The sequence below is a fragment of the Vitis vinifera genome, chromosome 15 (assembly GCF_030704535.1).
Source record: "Vitis vinifera cultivar Pinot Noir 40024 chromosome 15, ASM3070453v1".
Classification (NCBI taxonomy): Eukaryota; Viridiplantae; Streptophyta; class Magnoliopsida; order Vitales; family Vitaceae; genus Vitis; species Vitis vinifera.
The window spans coordinates 1,135,634-1,152,847 of NC_081819.1; the positions used below are offsets into that span (position 1 = coordinate 1,135,634).

The following is a 17,214-nucleotide window of genomic DNA, read 5'->3' on the forward strand; positions in this document are numbered from 1 at the left end:
AATTTTATTTTTCTATTTTTATTAATACTTTTTTTCACTTTTCAAAATACTTTATTAAAATTAAATAAAAATAATAGAAAATGTTAAAAGATTTCCCTCCATACTTTCCTTAGATCATTTCTTTACCTTCTTCCTTTTTATATATTTTTTCTCTTTATTTTTTTTTATATTTTTTTTACCTTTTTCTTGTCATGGTATTACAATTAAATTATAATTTTTCTAATCATGCATTTGCTTGATGGATATCTTTCAAGTAATTGTTTTATATTTAATATAATATTGTGATATGCATAATTTGAATTTTGTTAATTTTATTAGATATAGGTTCTCCTTAAACTTAAAATAAAAATAAAATAAAATAAATGAGAAAAGGAAAATAAAATGAGTGGAAATATTTTTATTAAGGAATGACTACCTGTAGACCCCTTCAAACTAAAAAAAAAAAAAAAAAAAACCTACTAATAGTTTTTCCTTAGGTTTTGGGACCACCCGGGAGAAGGGAAATCTTCTTCATTTTTTCAACTGAGGGGGGGAGGAGGGGGGGACACCTCCCATGAAACCAGCTGCATTGGACGTGTAGCAGAGATGGATGGCTAGCCATGGTGGTGGTTGAGGATGACATCTTTCCTCAGCAAGGAGTAGTGAAATGGGTGGTGGCTTGCGGGGGGAAGAGAAAAACAGGGGATCTGGAGCATAGTGGGAGGGGCTCAGGAGAAAGAGAGGAGGGAAGAACAGAAGAGGCAGGCTGCAGGTTGCTAGAGACCAAGCGAATTTTTGTTCGAAATGAGTCATTCAGGTTTAACTATCTCACATTTTAGGATCTCCATTTTCGCAGTTACATTATGCATCTTGCTAGTATTAGATGCTTGCTTTGACTATCTAACGAGAAAAAAACCTGATTCTGATTTGTGTTTGCTTGGTCCCTATTTTCCCCTATACGAGTTGCATGTTGGTTATGCTTTATGTTTGTGTGTTAAATTCGTGCAGACCCCCCCACCAGTCCCTTTTGAAAGCTCTTTGATCTTCACGAAATGGAGCTTGGTTTTAACGACCATATCTTCTTTTCTATATACTCTTTTTTTTTCTTTCTTTCTTCTTCTTCTTTTTTTTTCTTCACTTTCCCCTCTATTTTTGGCATCTTTTGGGAGAGGAGATTCGTTGGCTTGAGGGGAGAGTTTTGGCTAGAAAAGGGTGTTATATATATATATATATATATATATATATATATATATATATATATATATATATATATATATATATATATTGTTGGTTAAAAATAAAGTGTAAGAAGAGTTACACTTTTTAAAAAAATAATAATAATAACTTTTGAAAATAAAGTGTAAAAAGGGTTACACTTTTAATGTGTAAATTAAACACATGATCAAGTTTTGAAATATTACAAAACTTGAAAGGTTAAGGAAGACAATGAGTCTTCTCATCTTTGTAACTTTATAAAACTTAAGAAGTTAAGTGTAAGAGAGTTACACATTTAAGATTAAATCATGTTTAATGTGTGAATTAAACATATGATTTAATTTTTGAATGTTACAAAGATGAAGAGATTGAGGAAGACAATAGGTTTTTTCTCATCCTTGTAACCATTTTTCAACCCTAAGAGTGCTATATATGACTTTTCTTCTTTTTGAAATCTTATGCAGAAAAGTGAAAAGGCTTGATCAATCCCAAGACTATTTCCATTAGTTCCCTAAAGATTTCTAGTGGTGGGAGGAAATAGAGTCTTTGGACAAAGTTCCAAGAACTTGTTTGAGCATTTCTTGTGTTCTTCTTGTTCTTATTTTGTAACTTTGAAAGTTTTATTGTATCAAGAGAGTGTTTGAGAGTGTTTCTTTTCTCCATTGTATCCAAATTTTTAATATCAAAGGAAGTAAACCGATTTTCTGAGGGAATTCTTTTGACCTTAGATAGTTTTCGTGAGAAAGAGAGGAACCGGATTCTTGCTTGAAGAAGAAGAATGGTGATTTACCGAGTTCCTGTTGATCTTGTTGGAGAGAATCCTTCTCAGCAACGTGGGTTGCCCTTCAAACGGCATCGTTTCTTCTATTCAGAGCTCAGTGTCTCCTTCCGTCATTGCTTCGTCGGAGGCCACTCTGGGCAGTCACTTGGCTCGCCGTTTGGTGCAGATCGGCGTCAGTGATGTCTACTCCGTTCCCAAGGATTTTAATCTTACTCTTCTCGACCATTTGATCGTTGAGCCTTGGGCTTAAAAACATTGGCTGCTACAATGAGCTTAACGCAAGATACGCCGCCGACGGCTACGCGCGGTCCCGTGGCGTCGATGCTTGCGTCCTCACCTTCACAGTCGGCGAGCTTAGTGTCCTCAATGCCATCGTCGGTGCTTACAACAAGAACCTCCCTGTCATCTGTATCGTGGGCGGTCCCAACTCCAATGACGACGTGCACCACACCGTCATCGAAGTGGACGACGAGGAGATCGGAGCCCTCGCCGCCCACTCCTCCGATTCCATCTCCATCGCCCTCGTTGTCTTCATCGACGGCACATGTGTCAGAGGTCTGGAGAGCCTCGTGGCCCTCCATCTCAGCGGCCACCTCGTCCCTTACCTCGCCAGTGGTGGAAGCTTTCTTTGGGGATGATGCCCAGGTGGAGAAGTAGGCCATGATGGGGATTGGAGGTTTGGACATGCTCATGTTAATGGATATAGGGTTGAGATGGAGCCTAGGCCCAAATGTGTTGATGAAAGGCCTCATGTTCTTCGTGTTAATCACCCTTATTAAGTTGGCCCATACCCATATCAAGTTAGCCCATACCCATATTGAGTTAGGTCATTTGATTGCTTCAATTTTAAGTAATTTTCAAGTTTCTAATTTTCGTAATTTATTTATTTATTTATTTTTTTTAAAAACTCTAATTTCTCAATAAATTTTCTAAATTCCAAATTCTAAATCCTATTTTCAAGACTTATGTCTTCAAGCAATTATTCAAAATCCCAACTTTTTAGATTTAATCTTCATGGTTTCCAATCTCACATAATTTTCCAAGCATTTCTAATTTCGAAATTTATTTCTTCAAGAAATCTCATTCCTCAAACATTTTTTTAAGTTCTAATTCTCAAGTTCATTCTTTTTAAAATTCCACCTCCAAACATTTTTTAAAAAAATCCACTATTCACGTTTAGTCGTTTAAATATTATTTTCATTATTATTATTACTATTCCGTATTTGTTTATTTATTTCTCTTAAAAATTCCAAATCATTAAAATCCAATTCTTCAAATTTCCGTTATTATTATCATTATTTCATTTATTTATTTGTTTATTTTCCTTTAAAGATTCTAATCATTAAAGTTCAATTTTTTTTTTAAATTTTGTTTCCCAAATTTAATTTTCAATCTCAAAAATTCCATTATTCACGCTCATTCGTTTAAATATTATTTTCGTTATTATTATCATTATTTCATTTATTTATTTGTTTATTTCCTTCAAAGATTCCAATCATTAAAGTTTAATTTTTTTTTTAAATTCCATCTTCCAAATTTAATTTTCAATCTCAAAAATTCCATTATTCACGCTCATTCGTTTAAATATTATTTTCATTATTATTATTATTATTTCATATTTATTTATTTATTTTTCTTAAAAATTCCAAGTCATTAAAGTTCAATCCTTTAAAAATCTTATTTCCAAATATAATTTTCAACCTAAAAAATTCCACTATTCACATTCATTTGTTTAATGATCATTTTCGTTATTGTTATTATTTCATTCATTTACTTATTCACTTATTCATGTATTTAAAATCTCATCTCTAAATAATCCTTCGAATTTCCAATCTCTAAATTCAATTTCCAATTTCTAAAATTCTAACTTTCGCAATTATGTATCCAATCGTTATTATTTTTACCATTCTATTCATTTATTTATTTGTTTGTTCGTTTATTTAAAATTTCATCTCTAAATAATTCTTTAAATTTCCAATCCCTAAGTTCAATTTTCAATTTTCAAAATTCTAACTTTCGCAATTATTTATCCAATCATTATTATTTTGTCGTTATTATTATTCCATTCATTCATTTATTCGTTTATTCATTTATTTAAAATTTCGTCTCTAAATAATTCTTCAAAATTCTGATTTCTAAATTTAGTTCTCTAAAATTCCAATTTTTCTATCTCCGAACTTGATTTTCAATTTCCAATTCTTACATTTATTCAATCACTCATTTATTATTATCATTTCTAAAAATTCCGCATTCGAACGATTTCCAAGATTCCCAATTTTTGTAATTCAATTTTCATAGTCCTAAACTCTCAAATAATTTTCAAAATTCCAATTTCTTTCAAATTTAATTTCTAAAATTATCATCCTTACATTTAATTCCTAAAACTCCAATTTTCAAATAATTCCTAAAACTCCAATTTTCAAATAATCTCTAAGACTCCAATTTTCAAATAAATTTCAAAAATCCAGTTTTCCCTTGAAACAGTTTTAATTTATGTTTGGTGACGTATGTGATATGTTTTGTGCTCTTTATTGTATGCTGACCCCATTTTTATGATAGCGCATTGCTCGTTCGTGGCCCAGGTACGCATCCACTCCCATTTCGATAATTCTCTATACATGTTTTGATTCCCATATGTGCATGATCGATTTGAGTATTCGTTGATTTTCCTATGGATCGCCACATCAACTTCATTTTATTAGTAGAGACCCGACTTTAGGGATTTAGAGGGGTGTTACGGTCTTTATCGTACCTTCCCGATAAGTAACCTGGCCTCCGAGCCTGATCTGGTTTTTCACAAACCACCTTTTCCAAAATAAGGAGTCACACTTAGGGTTTTCTTTTTTATTTTGTTTACCCTTTTTTAAAAATAAAACAAAAATAAGTGGTGACTCCAAGTCATTTTTTTAATAAATAAAATCGTTTTCAAATAAAAATCGAGCTCGTCATCGAATGAAAAATGCATGAGTCGAAATACGAGGTCCACACTACCTTATTTCCAAGTATAAAAATAATAATTTTGGAAGTTTTATTTTCCTTAAATATCAAATCTAAATAAAATTGAGAAAATATCTTATTTAATTATCTTATATATTTCATATTTCTATCCTTAGAAAAAATAAATAAAAAGAAAGTGGACAACCCATTTCCACTCTCTTTCTTTATTTATAAATGTCATTTTTATAAACACTTGAAATATTTTAAGAGAAACTTTGATTTCTCAAAACTATTTTAAAAATTATTGCCAAACAAACCCTTGTTTATTTGGGAAGACAAAGATCAACACACAGAATGAAAACCAAACTGTGGACCCCGCATTTCGGCTCATGCGTTTCCCACTCGATGGCGAGCTCGATTTTTATTTGAAAAAAATGATTTTATTGATTAAGAAAAATTGACTTGGAGTCGCCACTTATTTTTGTTTTATTTTTGAAGGGTAAACAAAATAAGAAAGAAAAACCCTAAGTGTGATTCCTTGTTTTGGAAAAGGTGACCTGTGAAAAACCGGATCGGGTTCGGGGGTCAGGTTACTCATCCGGAAGTTACGGTAAAGACCGTAGCACCCCTCTAAGCCCCTAAAGTCGGGTCTCTACTAATAAAATGAAGCTGACGTGGCAATCAATAGGAAAATCAATGGGTACTCAAATCGATTAAGCGCATATGGGAATCAAAACATGCAATAGAGAATGACTAGAATAGGAGTAGATGCGTACCTGGGCCACAAACGAGCAATGCGCTATCATAAAAATGAGGTTAGTGCACATTATAAAGCACGAAGCATATCACATGCATCACCAAACGGAAATTAAAATGGTTCGAAGGAAAAGTGGATTTTTGAAATTCATTTGAAATTGGAGTCTTAGAGGCTATTTGAAAATTGGAATTTTAAAGATTATTTGAAAATTGGATTCTTAGGAAGTAGATGTAAGAATGAGAATTTTAGAAATTAAATTTGAAAGAAATTGGGATTTTGAGGAATTATTTGAAAGTTCGGGATTTTTAAGGAAAATTAAGTTGCGAAAATTGAGACTTTGGGAGTTGAATTTTGAAAGACTTCAGAATCGTAAGTTATTTGAGAAATAGAAATTATGAAAGTTGATGTGTAAAAATTGGAAATCTTAGAAATCATTTGAAGGAGGAATTTATAGAAATAATGAATAAGATAATGATAATAATAAGTAGCAGGATAAATACGAGAATTGGAGCATGGGAAACTGGAAATTAAGTTCAGAGATTGGACAATTGGAATTTCAAATAACTAAATTTAGAAATCGGAATTTTGAAGAATTAGACCTTAATGATTGAGATTTTCAAGAGAAATAAATAGGTGAATATGGAATAATGTTATTAATTAATCAAAACGATATTTGGACGGATGAATAGTGAATAGTGGGATTTTGAAAATTAAGTTTGAAAGTCGAATCTCTGAATAATTGGACTCTAATTATTGGAATTTTTAGAGGAAAGAAATAAGTAAACGTAGAATTTATAACAATAATAACATAGATGATACTTGAGTGAATAAAAGTGAAGGGTGGAATTTTTGAGTCTCAAGGTTTAATTTGGAAGTCCGGTTTTGAAGAATTGAATTTTAATGATCGAAATAAATAAGTAAATAAGTATAGAATAATGATGTTAATTAACAAAAATAATGTTTAAACGAATAAAAAAAAAGAGGATAGTGGAATTTTTCTAATTGAGAATTTGAATTAGGGCGTTGGATTTTTAAGGGATATGACTTTGAATAAATAGGTAGGTATGAGATTATAATACTAATTAACAAGAATAACATTTCGGTGAATAAAGATGGATAGTAGAATTTTTGGGATTGAAGTTTTAATTAAGGCATGGGGTTTTCAAGTTGACAAATATGAGATTTAAAAGAGTATTTGAAGAATTAAACATGTGATCTTGACTTTCTTTTATAGATTGGACTTTGAATAAATAATAAATACGGGAATAATAATCCGAATTATGAAAATATGATTTAAGCAAGTATTTAAAGAATTAAATTAAAGTATTAGATTTTTGGAGGATTGGTATAGATAAATAAATAAATGAAAATAGGATACTAATTCTAATTAACGAAAATAATATTTAGACAAATAGTGGGATTTTAGGATTTAGAATTAAATTATGACATTGGATCTTTTTAAAGGGTCGGATTTTGGATAAATAAACTAATACGGGATGATAATACTAATTAACGAAAATAATCATTTAAACCGAATAAAAGAATAGTGGAATTTTTAAGGGTTTGAAAATTAAATTCAATAATTGAGATTTTTTTTAAAAGAGATAAACAAGTGTAGAATTTTCTAATTGACAAAAATAACATCTAGGCGAATAGTGGAATTTTTGGGTTCGAAAATTAAATTATGACATTGGATTTTTGAAGGATTAGAATTTAGCTTTAAGGAATGAGATTATTATTATTATTATTTTAAAAAAAGATGATAAACCGATACATATGAAGTAATAATAATAATTAACAACCAAAATGTTTAAACTAGCGGAGTTGAATAATGCAAATTTCGAGATTGAAAATTAAATTTGGGATGTTGGATTTTTGAAGAATTAGAATTAGGCTTTTGGTGACTAGGATTTTAAAAAGATGATAAATAGATGCATACGAAATAGTAATAATAATTAACAATCATAATGTCTAAATTAGCAAAATTGAATAGTATGAATTTCGTGATAAAAATATAATTAATAATAATAATTTGTCTCTTAATTGTCTTTAAGTTGAGTTAACTAAATTGGTGAAGATAAAATAAGATAAAAACAAGAATAAATAATAATAAATAAATAAAAAAAACATGAATAAGTTAATAACTTACCAAGGTTAGAGATTTTAAAAAAAACTTGCTTAGACATAATGAAGCCAAATGGGCTAACCCAACATGGACTTGGGTCATGGAGATGGCTGGCATAGGGAGCAAAGGGGCCTTGCATCAGCAACTTTGGGCCTGGGCTCCAACTTAAGCCCATGCCCCCCACCATGAGTAAGCCCAAGGCACCATCACCATGATAGCTTGGGCCTGGTGTCTCAAACTTCCACCCGTGGGCAAGCCTAAAACCCAGTCCCCATTACAGCATTGGGCTTGGGTTCAAACCCCCATCCGGGCACCACATTCAAACCAGGCCTCCACCATCAGCAACCCAGAGAAGAAGGAAGGAGTGGCAGCTATTGAATGGAGGCGGTCGCGAGGCCTTCCAGGGCCTTGAAGTGCATGCTGCCAGCGAAGACGGCGGAGACGACGACGGCGAGGATGGCGACTCCCTCTCATCGCGACGTGCGGGCGGCGTCAACGGCTGAACTCTCAGCTTGGTCGGACGTGGTGCTGGGCGGTGCAATTGACCGGGGCTGCGTCACGCCTAACGCAGGGTCGGCGGTGCCGCAAACAAGGCCTAGCGAAGCCTAGCCGGGCTTCTTCTTCCTCGTCGGCCGTGGTGGATGACGGAGGGATTCAAGGCCCGAGTGAGGCTCAGCCTGATGCTGGTAAGGGAGGCGGAGGAGTTCAGGTAGGGCTGGACTTTGAGGCTTTAATAATGGCTTTGAAAGAGAAGGGGGTTTGGGTGGCTATGCATGAGACTCCATGCACGTGAACGAGATGATGGAAATGGGAGGGTAGTGTTTCTGATGGGTGATGAGGGTGAAAGAGCGGAGAGTTACAGGGGATGGCCGCGCATGGGGTTTGGGAAGAATGGTGCCAAAGCAATAATCAACAAGCCCAATAACAGAGAAGAATAGATTCACAGCACAAACTGACCAAAAATAGCGAAAAAGAAAATATCAGAATTGAGGAGATGATCATACCTGAGCTCTCCAGCCGAAGGAGGTGCCGCCTTCTTCTTTCTTTCTCTGCTCTGGTCCTCTCCCCCCCCTCGTAATCCCCTCACTTTCTTTTTCTTCTTTTTTTCTTCCCATGTTTTTTTGAGTCTTCCTCCGCAAGTCCCCCTTGCTTCCTGCCATCAGCCGCACTTCTCTGCCCGAGCCCCTCCCATCAGCCGCCTGAGAACAAAAGAAAAGAAGAAAAAAAAACAAAGAAACTCCCCCCTGCTTCGCAGCCTCAGGGGGGGTCTACACAAACATAGAAAAATTTTATGTGTAAGATATGTCATGATAACATGTTGGGCTTAGTATCGTATTGGTTTAAAAGGAATTCTTAGTGACTTAAATAACTTAATTTAAGTGATTAAGTAAATTAATCATATTTGGTAAAATAACTTAATATTATAATTTAAAATTAAAAATAATTTTAGGTATTACATCAAAATAATTAATTTATTTTTAATGTCAAATTTTTGTTGTCTGATTTGCTAATTCTAATGATAATATATTTTATTTTATAGGGAAAAATGGGATTTGATTCATTAATATGAAAATATATAGAAAAAGAACCTCAAATTTTTTAAATTAGTATTATCTTCATTTATTTAAAAATAATTTAAAATATATACACTTTTTAATGAGTCATCCAATTATCCCAAAAAAATGTCATTTTTATTTGTCATGTTATCCAAATCAATTAACAACTAAACTTTTCATGTTTCCCTTCCTTTTAGATACTTCTTTTATTATTATTATTATTATTATTATTATTATTATTATTTTATTTTATCATAATAATATATTTGTATTTATTATATAATATTAATAATTATTTAATATAATAGAGAATAAAATTTGTTGTAGAAGTTTTTTAAATATAAAAAGTTTTACAATATGGTTGTAATTTGATATATAGTATAAAAATAAATAAATAAATATTTTATATTAAATAAATTAATCATAATTAAAATAATCATATATTATTAAATTTATTATTTATTATTTAATAAACAACTTTATTACTTTTTGAATTGATAATTATGATTAAATACGATTTGACAATATTTTCTAAACTTTTAAGAAACTAAAATAATAACCCTATGAGGTATTTGGCTTTAGAAAGAAAAAAATCCTACATATTATTATTATTATTAAAATATTTAAAAGAAAGAGAAACATCTATAAGAAGTCTAGTTATTAATTAATTTGAATGACATGGTAAGAATAATTACTTGAATAATTAAAAAGTGTATGTATTCAAATTATTTTTGAATAGATGAAAATAATACTAATTTAAAAAATTTTGGGTTTTTTTCTCTATATTTTCATATTAATGAATCAAATCTCACTTTTTCCTATTTTATAACTATGATTTATCCACTACTCATTTTTAATAATAAATATTTTATAGTTAACTTATATATCTACGATACTTTAAATATTTTAAATATTAATGTTTAACAAATGACTTTATTATTTAAAATTATTAAAAATAAATATTAGTTAAAATTAACAACGATAATATTAGTTAAGATTATTTGAAGAATGATTTTTTCATAACAATTTTGAAAATTTTCAATGTTTTTTAGATTATTTAAAAAAATATTTGAAAATATAAAGAATATTTTTAAAACTTTTGTATTATACATAAATATAAAGGGTCTGTTTGGTAACTAATTTGAAAAATATTTCTGAAAAATAGTTTTTGAAAATAATTTTTTAAAACTTGTTCTCTGATTTTTGTAGAACAAAAATCTATTTGAAAAATTAAAATGTTTTTAACCTATTTTTAATATTTTTAAATATGTTTTAAAAATGATTTTTATATCTAATATTTTATTTTTAATCATTTTACATGTTTATATTATTATTTCTTAAAATAGTCCTAAAAAAACAACTAAAAAATATTCTTGAAAACACTCTATTTTTGGTTCTTAAAAAAAAATGGAGTAACCAAAAAATAATTTTTAATTGTTAAATAAATTTTCTATGTTATTGGTTCTGGAAAGCAAAAAACTATTATAAAAAACAATTCACAAACAGACCCAAAATCTCTTGGCAAAGAAAAAGTCAACTATTGTTCATATTTGAGTTGCTAATAAGAATTTTGTTTTGGAAAATAATTTTTGAAAACTATTCTAAAAAACAGTTTAAAAATATTCCCAAACCCAAGCCCTGAGTCAACGAAGAGTCCTGTCCTTCCATTTCAAGTCTGCAAAGCGCTTATTCTGTCTGTCAAGTAATCGAAAAATGCTTAACACAAAATTTTTTTTTTGTTTCTATGCACAAACAACTTCTAATGTTACTCAAGAAGATACATTTCCATGCAGGAAAAAGGAAAATGAAGGAATAATTGTAAAAGGAGGTAAACACAGAGCTCTATCCAACTTTGAACTAAGTTGCAGAAATGAGTTATGGAGCTCTGGATTTCTGGGGCTGGAGAGGCTTATGAAACCAAGTACTGCTGCAGATGTTTGGTTCTCCTCTTGTTCTTGAGCTTTCTGAATGCACATGACTCAATTTGCCTGATTCTCTCCCTGCTCACACCCATCAGCTCCCCAATCTCCTGCAGTGTCTTCGTCCTTCCATCTTCCAGCCCGTACCTCCACCTGATGACCTGCTTCTCCCTTGGGTTCAGACTGTTCAACACCTTCTCCAGGTCCTCCCTCATGAATTGCTTGATTAGCAGCTCCTCAGCTGTCTCCGCATCGGGATCTGCAATCACTTCCTGGAAAAGGAATATACAAGAACCCATGAGTAAAATGAGGAAGGAAGATCAGAGGTATGATACAGGTGGCAAAAATATTCATGACTCAGGTAGGTAAGAGAATTGCCACCCGAAAAAGTGGATTTGGATGGAAAAACAGGATATACCGAAGGTTTAAGATTCTGGTTGATTCCTATCTTCTGGTCAAGAGATCTTGGAGCTTTAGGGGTTAGTAGCACAGCATTGAGCCGCTTCATTGAGAGCCCAGTTGCCTCTGCAACTTCTTCATTATTAGGATGCCTTCCATTTTCACTGTATAATTGTTTTCTCGCCTCCTTTACTCTGTAAGTCGCCTCAACCATGTGAAACTGTTCACCCCAAAATATTGCAAATTAGAATGTAGTACAAGGATTTCTAAACCAGTCAACTTTATTGACAACAAATGCTGAAGATAATGCTTCTAATAATTCGTACAGAACTTACTGGCAATCGGATTGTCCTGGACTGATCAGAAAGAGATTTCCGAACTGCCTGTTTAATCCACCAGTGAGCATATGTTGAGAACTTGAATCCCTTTGAAGCATCAAACTTTTCTGCACCTCTTACAAGGCCTCGGCATCCTTCCTGTGAGTCAGTGAGCAAGATTCAGCCATTCCAGCATCACAGCCAAAGTAGCCAACAGAGTTCATTTAAGTTTCACTTTTATAATGGTATTTTCTTTTGCACAATGAAAAACTTGATTCATTTCTTCGTACACAAGTAAGACTTGCATGATACCTGAACAAGATCTTGTATATTCATCCCAGCTCCCTGATAATTTTTTGCAATTGAAATAACAAGCCGTATGTTGCTTTTAATCATTTTGTCTTTGCAACGGATCCCATAATTTGTGCGCCGCCTCAGGGTTTTCTGGTCCACTCCTGCTGCAGCTGCCCATTGTGCAAAGGTGGGCTTAACCCCAAATCGTTCTTCAAGGTCCTCTTGAAGCTTTTCTAGTTTCAGTAAGTCCTGAATTATATTTGTGACAGATGAGACATCAGAACTCAGATGAAATAAAGTGCAAAGAGAAGAATTCCCCATAAGAAATTCACTTCAAACATAAAATAATTTTAGCAAAAATCCCCAAGCAGTAAGTTCCCTGGATTATATTGCTAATTGCAAGGAATAACTGACAGGCCTAACACCACATCTCCCTTTTTACACCTAAGAAAATCTAGCTTCTGATTTGGATATGGATGCAATGGTGTATATAACAAGAAAGAGTTTTCTCAAAACCCTATCTGTGCACCAGCCCACTAAGAGCTCATGCATGAAGTACCACCAAAGGCTTCCCGAATATTCTGACAAAACCCCATATATTGCATTCAACAAATGGATATTTTTTTTTTTTTTTTGAATGTCAGTGTACAAAATAAAAATCGGTCAAGTAGCACTACTTAAATTATTTGTCAAGAAATGTCCAGTAAATATCAGAAACATCCCACCAGAGTTTGCAGGTAGTATCCTTTACCACCCCTCCACACCAAAGCAGATGCACTGGATGAGGCATCATATCAACACTCTGATATCACCTATTTTTCAACTAGAGAAAGTGGGCCTTTAAACCAATTGACTTGTCCAATTCCAAAGCTGGGGAGGTACATGATGACCTAAATCATAAGCTCAGGAGAGAATGGTGGTATTTTTAGAGACCCTAGCGAAGGCATTCGATGTTTACTCATAAATCTCAATATTAAATGGCAGATTCAGGAGGACAATGTATATTTCACACGTAGGAGGGTGAAACCAAAATCTTGCATCAGCATTTGTTTAATTGTCAGTCCCTTAAACAGTCTCTAATGATTCCCAAAAGGGAGATTTATGCCAACATAGAAAAGTGTAGGGTATTTATTCTAAAAGACTCTCTAGGGACTATTATCTGAATGGATATTGATCACTAAGAGGATAACCAATATAATCTAAAACAAAAGGTCAACTTATATTCTAAGGACCCTTTTGCCCTTAAAGCATCAGTATAATTATTATGTGAGTCGTACCTGAATTCCTTCTGACAACTCCAGTTCTTCAGTAGCAGTGAGAAGCCTGGAAGTGCTTGTAGTTCCTCTCAAGTAACGCAATGGGTCAGAGTAGTCTACTTCTTGCAAAGAAACACGCTTTCTGCGGCTGGTAGAACCAGACCTCACAGACACAACACCAGCAGAAGCCTTCTCTGCTGCTCTTGCTCTTCTTGCTTTCCTTTCTACTTGACGATTCGATCTCACAACTATACTCTTGGAGAATTCTGCCTCAAGAAGTTCAAGCTCTTCAAGTGTCGGCTCCAAATCATCAGAATCTTCTGTCACATCCTGCAAGGAATTATAGTCTACCATGCCAGTTTCAGCTCCTACAGAATCTCCTAGTATGCCAATTCGTTCTGTTTCTGTAAACTGAATTCTTCTGAACTGGGATGTATCATCTCCTGATAAGAAAGATGCAGGTTTAGTTTCTGACTTGGCGGAGTTGTTCTTGCCAACCAACCGAGCAGCATCCTTTGCAACCTTGACAGCTGCTTTTGCCAGAGCAACCGCTTCAGCGGCGGCAGCAGCTATTACTGCTTCTTCACTTGTGAGAAGTGTTTCCCTAGCCAATGTTGCTTCAAAATTAGCCTGCAGACAACTATCAATGAACTCATTTGCAAGCAAATAAAATAAATACGAGGACAATATTGAAATCAAGAGATGCAATTTTGAACCTAGGAACCACTCAGGAGAATGAACATAAAAATAGACATAGCCACCTAAGTTTTATCCCCAAATTGGTTTGAGGACCCGAACAAAATAGCAACATAGTTATTTATAAAATAATTTATATCTGTGACTTGGTTGCTAAACAAACCGCAAGCAAGTTGATAACTGCCTGTTACTCAAATCATGCAAGTTTGCATGTGTGAAGGTTATCAGCTATTTCATTTGTAAAATAACCATCTGCTCTACAAACTATGATTGACAACCTTTCCTCTTTTTTCATATGATTAGTAGTTGGTTGACCTTGAGTAAAGCTACAGTTGCATGATGACTAAAACCCATTATGTACTTAAAACCAAACCCAGTGTAGGTTAAATGAACATGCTGCCCGCCTTTTACATTTTGAGCAAAAACATAATGAATTTGTTCATTTACGTCTATCCCCATAAGGATAAAAAAGTCAGAAAGTACATGATTTTCAAAATGAAATCAAGTACAATCCACTTTTGTTCAAAAAATCTCAAGCCTGTATTTAATATCATAAATAGATGGATTCTGACCTCTGTGGGTGGACCCACTACCCCTATATACGTCCATGGTCTGTGGGCAGCAACTGAATTTGAATGAGATTCTAACGAAGGTAATCGTAGCTTCTCAATATCAAGCACAGCGGTTGTGGATGTTGATAGTGGCGGTGACGTAGTAGATAAAGCACATTGTACCCGAAAATAAATAGCCTCCCTATTTTTAGCTGCAGATTTCAACCAATTAATTACAATCACAACAAATTCAATACAAATAAGGTCAGTGTTTCTATAAGGCACTAAACATCAAAAACCAAAAAAGCTCCAACAGTTTTCACACAAGAGTTACAACTCCATATGCTAACATACTGACACATTTTTTAAGCTAACCTATTAGTTCAACTGACTCTTTTATACAGTTCAAACAAGGGTTATAATTAAGAAGAAATATAAATACTGCATTTCAACAAACTGTTGTCAATCATCTTAAATGGAGATAATCTAACCCAAATGCTTCAACAATAAATGATAAAAATATACCAAAACAACTCCATTATTCATACACCATGTCAAAGAGGAGAACTAATTTGGTAATGTAAGAAGCTACAAAATCAAACACCAAGTTGTAATGTTCTTAGCTTATCAACCTTTTAAAGTAAACAATCTAGTATCTGCCACACCCTTGATTCAATTGTTGTCAAAGCTAAAATGAAATGAGTGTGGAGGAACCTAGGAAGCTCCAAAGCTAAGCTCCCACAAGCTAATTTACAAATTACTTTTCAGAGGGTTTTTGCACATATAAATGTTGAACCAAGAAGAAGAAATCATAGCTTTTAGCTTGACTTTATCCTCTCCAAAACCTTGGCTTTGCCCCTCTGCTTGGTTCCCAAGAAAACTCAGGAAAACTATACTAGGTCAGACACTGGATTTCACCGTATGTGCTGCTCTGTCTCATAAAAAATAAAAAAGCCCCAGCTATCGACTGAAATTGTTGCATTTGTTCCACACCCACAGTAGCTGAATATTCGAAACTCCAATTTCACTCATTTTCCCTCATTTTCTCCACAACCAAACAGCATAGTCTAACAAAGAAGCTGCGTTAATTCACTCTTGACACAATTAGGGTGAAATAAACCCAAATAGCCGTGTAGGGTCAAGATTCAAAACTTCAGTTTCTTTTATTTTCCCACATTTTATCAGAAACCAAACAGCATATTCCAACAGAAGAGCTGCATTTTTTCACTAAAAAAAAAAAGAATAACTAGACTGAGATTAACCCAGATACTCACATTACCCCGAGATTCAAAAAGTCCCAATTTTTTTGCATTTTCCCACATTTTCTCAGTATCCAAAGACAATATTCTAACAAAGAATCAATGTTTCATCAACTATTGACAAAATTAGAAGGACAAAGAAACTGATGGGTGATTTTCCACATGAAAAATGCAAGCGAAACTGGCAAAAAAAATTCCAATTGTGACAGAAAAAGATAGCAAATTAGAATATCGAGATTATGTTAGCAAGAAAACAGCACATTCCAACACAAAACCAACATTTTATCCCATCTAAACACAACTAAAGCAACAAAAAAAAATGGGTTTTCCTCAAAACGAAGAAATGCAAGTAAAATTGGCAACAAAAAACAATCATTATTGAAAAAACATCAAATTACAATAAAGAAAATAGAGAAACGAGACTTACAGAGGATGTGGAGTTTGGGATGGGTGGAGAAGGTGTCGGGTGGGCACTTGAACTGGGGCAGTAGACAAGACATAGATCATCAATGGATGTGTATGTACAGAAAGAGAAGAAAACAGATTGGGATTGAGACTGAGAGAAGGGTGTCAGAGTTTACTTTAGAAATGGGAAGAAGGAGAAGAGGAGAAGGAGGAGGAGGAGGAGGAGAGGAGGTGGGGGAAGAGGAAGGGGGAAGTGATAGAATAAAAGGATAAGGGAATGGGAGAGTGAGTGCCTGAGGATGAGAGGGAGACAACCAGGCCGTCGTTTTTCGGAGTTCTACATTTCACTCTAATTTCTCCTTTTACCCTATTCCGATATTTTGATAGTGTTTATTTCACACCCTTCTACCGCTTTTTATTTATTTATTTACAAGTACAATAATTTAAAAAACCCATTATCCCAAAAATATTTTAAAAAATATATTTTAATTTATATTAATTGAAATTCACGTGCAATTTGTCTTTAAATGTCTCAATATATCATATAAAAAAATTAATTTAATTTTTTTACGAGTATTTAATAAAACTTAATACTTATTACTTAATCATTTAAGATAATTTTAAATTAAAATTATATTGTTGAATTAAAACTTATTACTTAATTCTTTCTTTAAGTATTAAATTGTTTGATAAAATTAACTTAAAATTTATTCTAAATCATCAAATTAATATATTTATTTTCATAAATTATAATTAAAACAAAAAATA

General features: G+C 33.0%; 1 protein-coding gene across 1 annotated transcript; it reads right to left on the bottom strand.

Annotated features, from left to right (window-relative positions):
* Positions 1-10,989: 10,989 nt before the first annotated feature.
* Positions 10,990-16,792, bottom strand: LOC100243819 (RNA polymerase sigma factor sigB). The gene is made up of 7 exons (XM_010662878.3): positions 16,469-16,792; positions 14,804-14,994; positions 13,557-14,165; positions 12,298-12,528; positions 12,004-12,144; positions 11,688-11,888; positions 10,990-11,541 (listed from the first exon to the last, which is right to left on the bottom strand). Exons 1-7 carry the CDS (start codon positions 16,539-16,541, stop codon positions 11,260-11,262), a joined length of 1,728 nt encoding a protein of 575 aa, XP_010661180.1. The 5' UTR covers positions 16,542-16,792; the 3' UTR covers positions 10,990-11,259.
* Between the last annotated feature and the right edge of the window lie 422 nt (positions 16,793-17,214).

Coding starts and splice junctions, on each gene's coding strand:
- LOC100243819 (XM_010662878.3), bottom strand. CDS start 16,541: ATGTCTTGTCTACTGCCCCAGTTCAAGTGCCCACCCGACACCTTCTCC. Junction 14,995..16,468: donor TCCCAAACTCCACATCCTCT/GTAAGTCTCGTT, acceptor TGAAATCTGCAG/CTAAAAATAGGGAGGCTATT. Junction 12,145..12,297: donor ATATACAAGATCTTGTTCAG/GTATCATGCAAG, acceptor ACTGACTCACAG/GAAGGATGCCGAGGCCTTGT.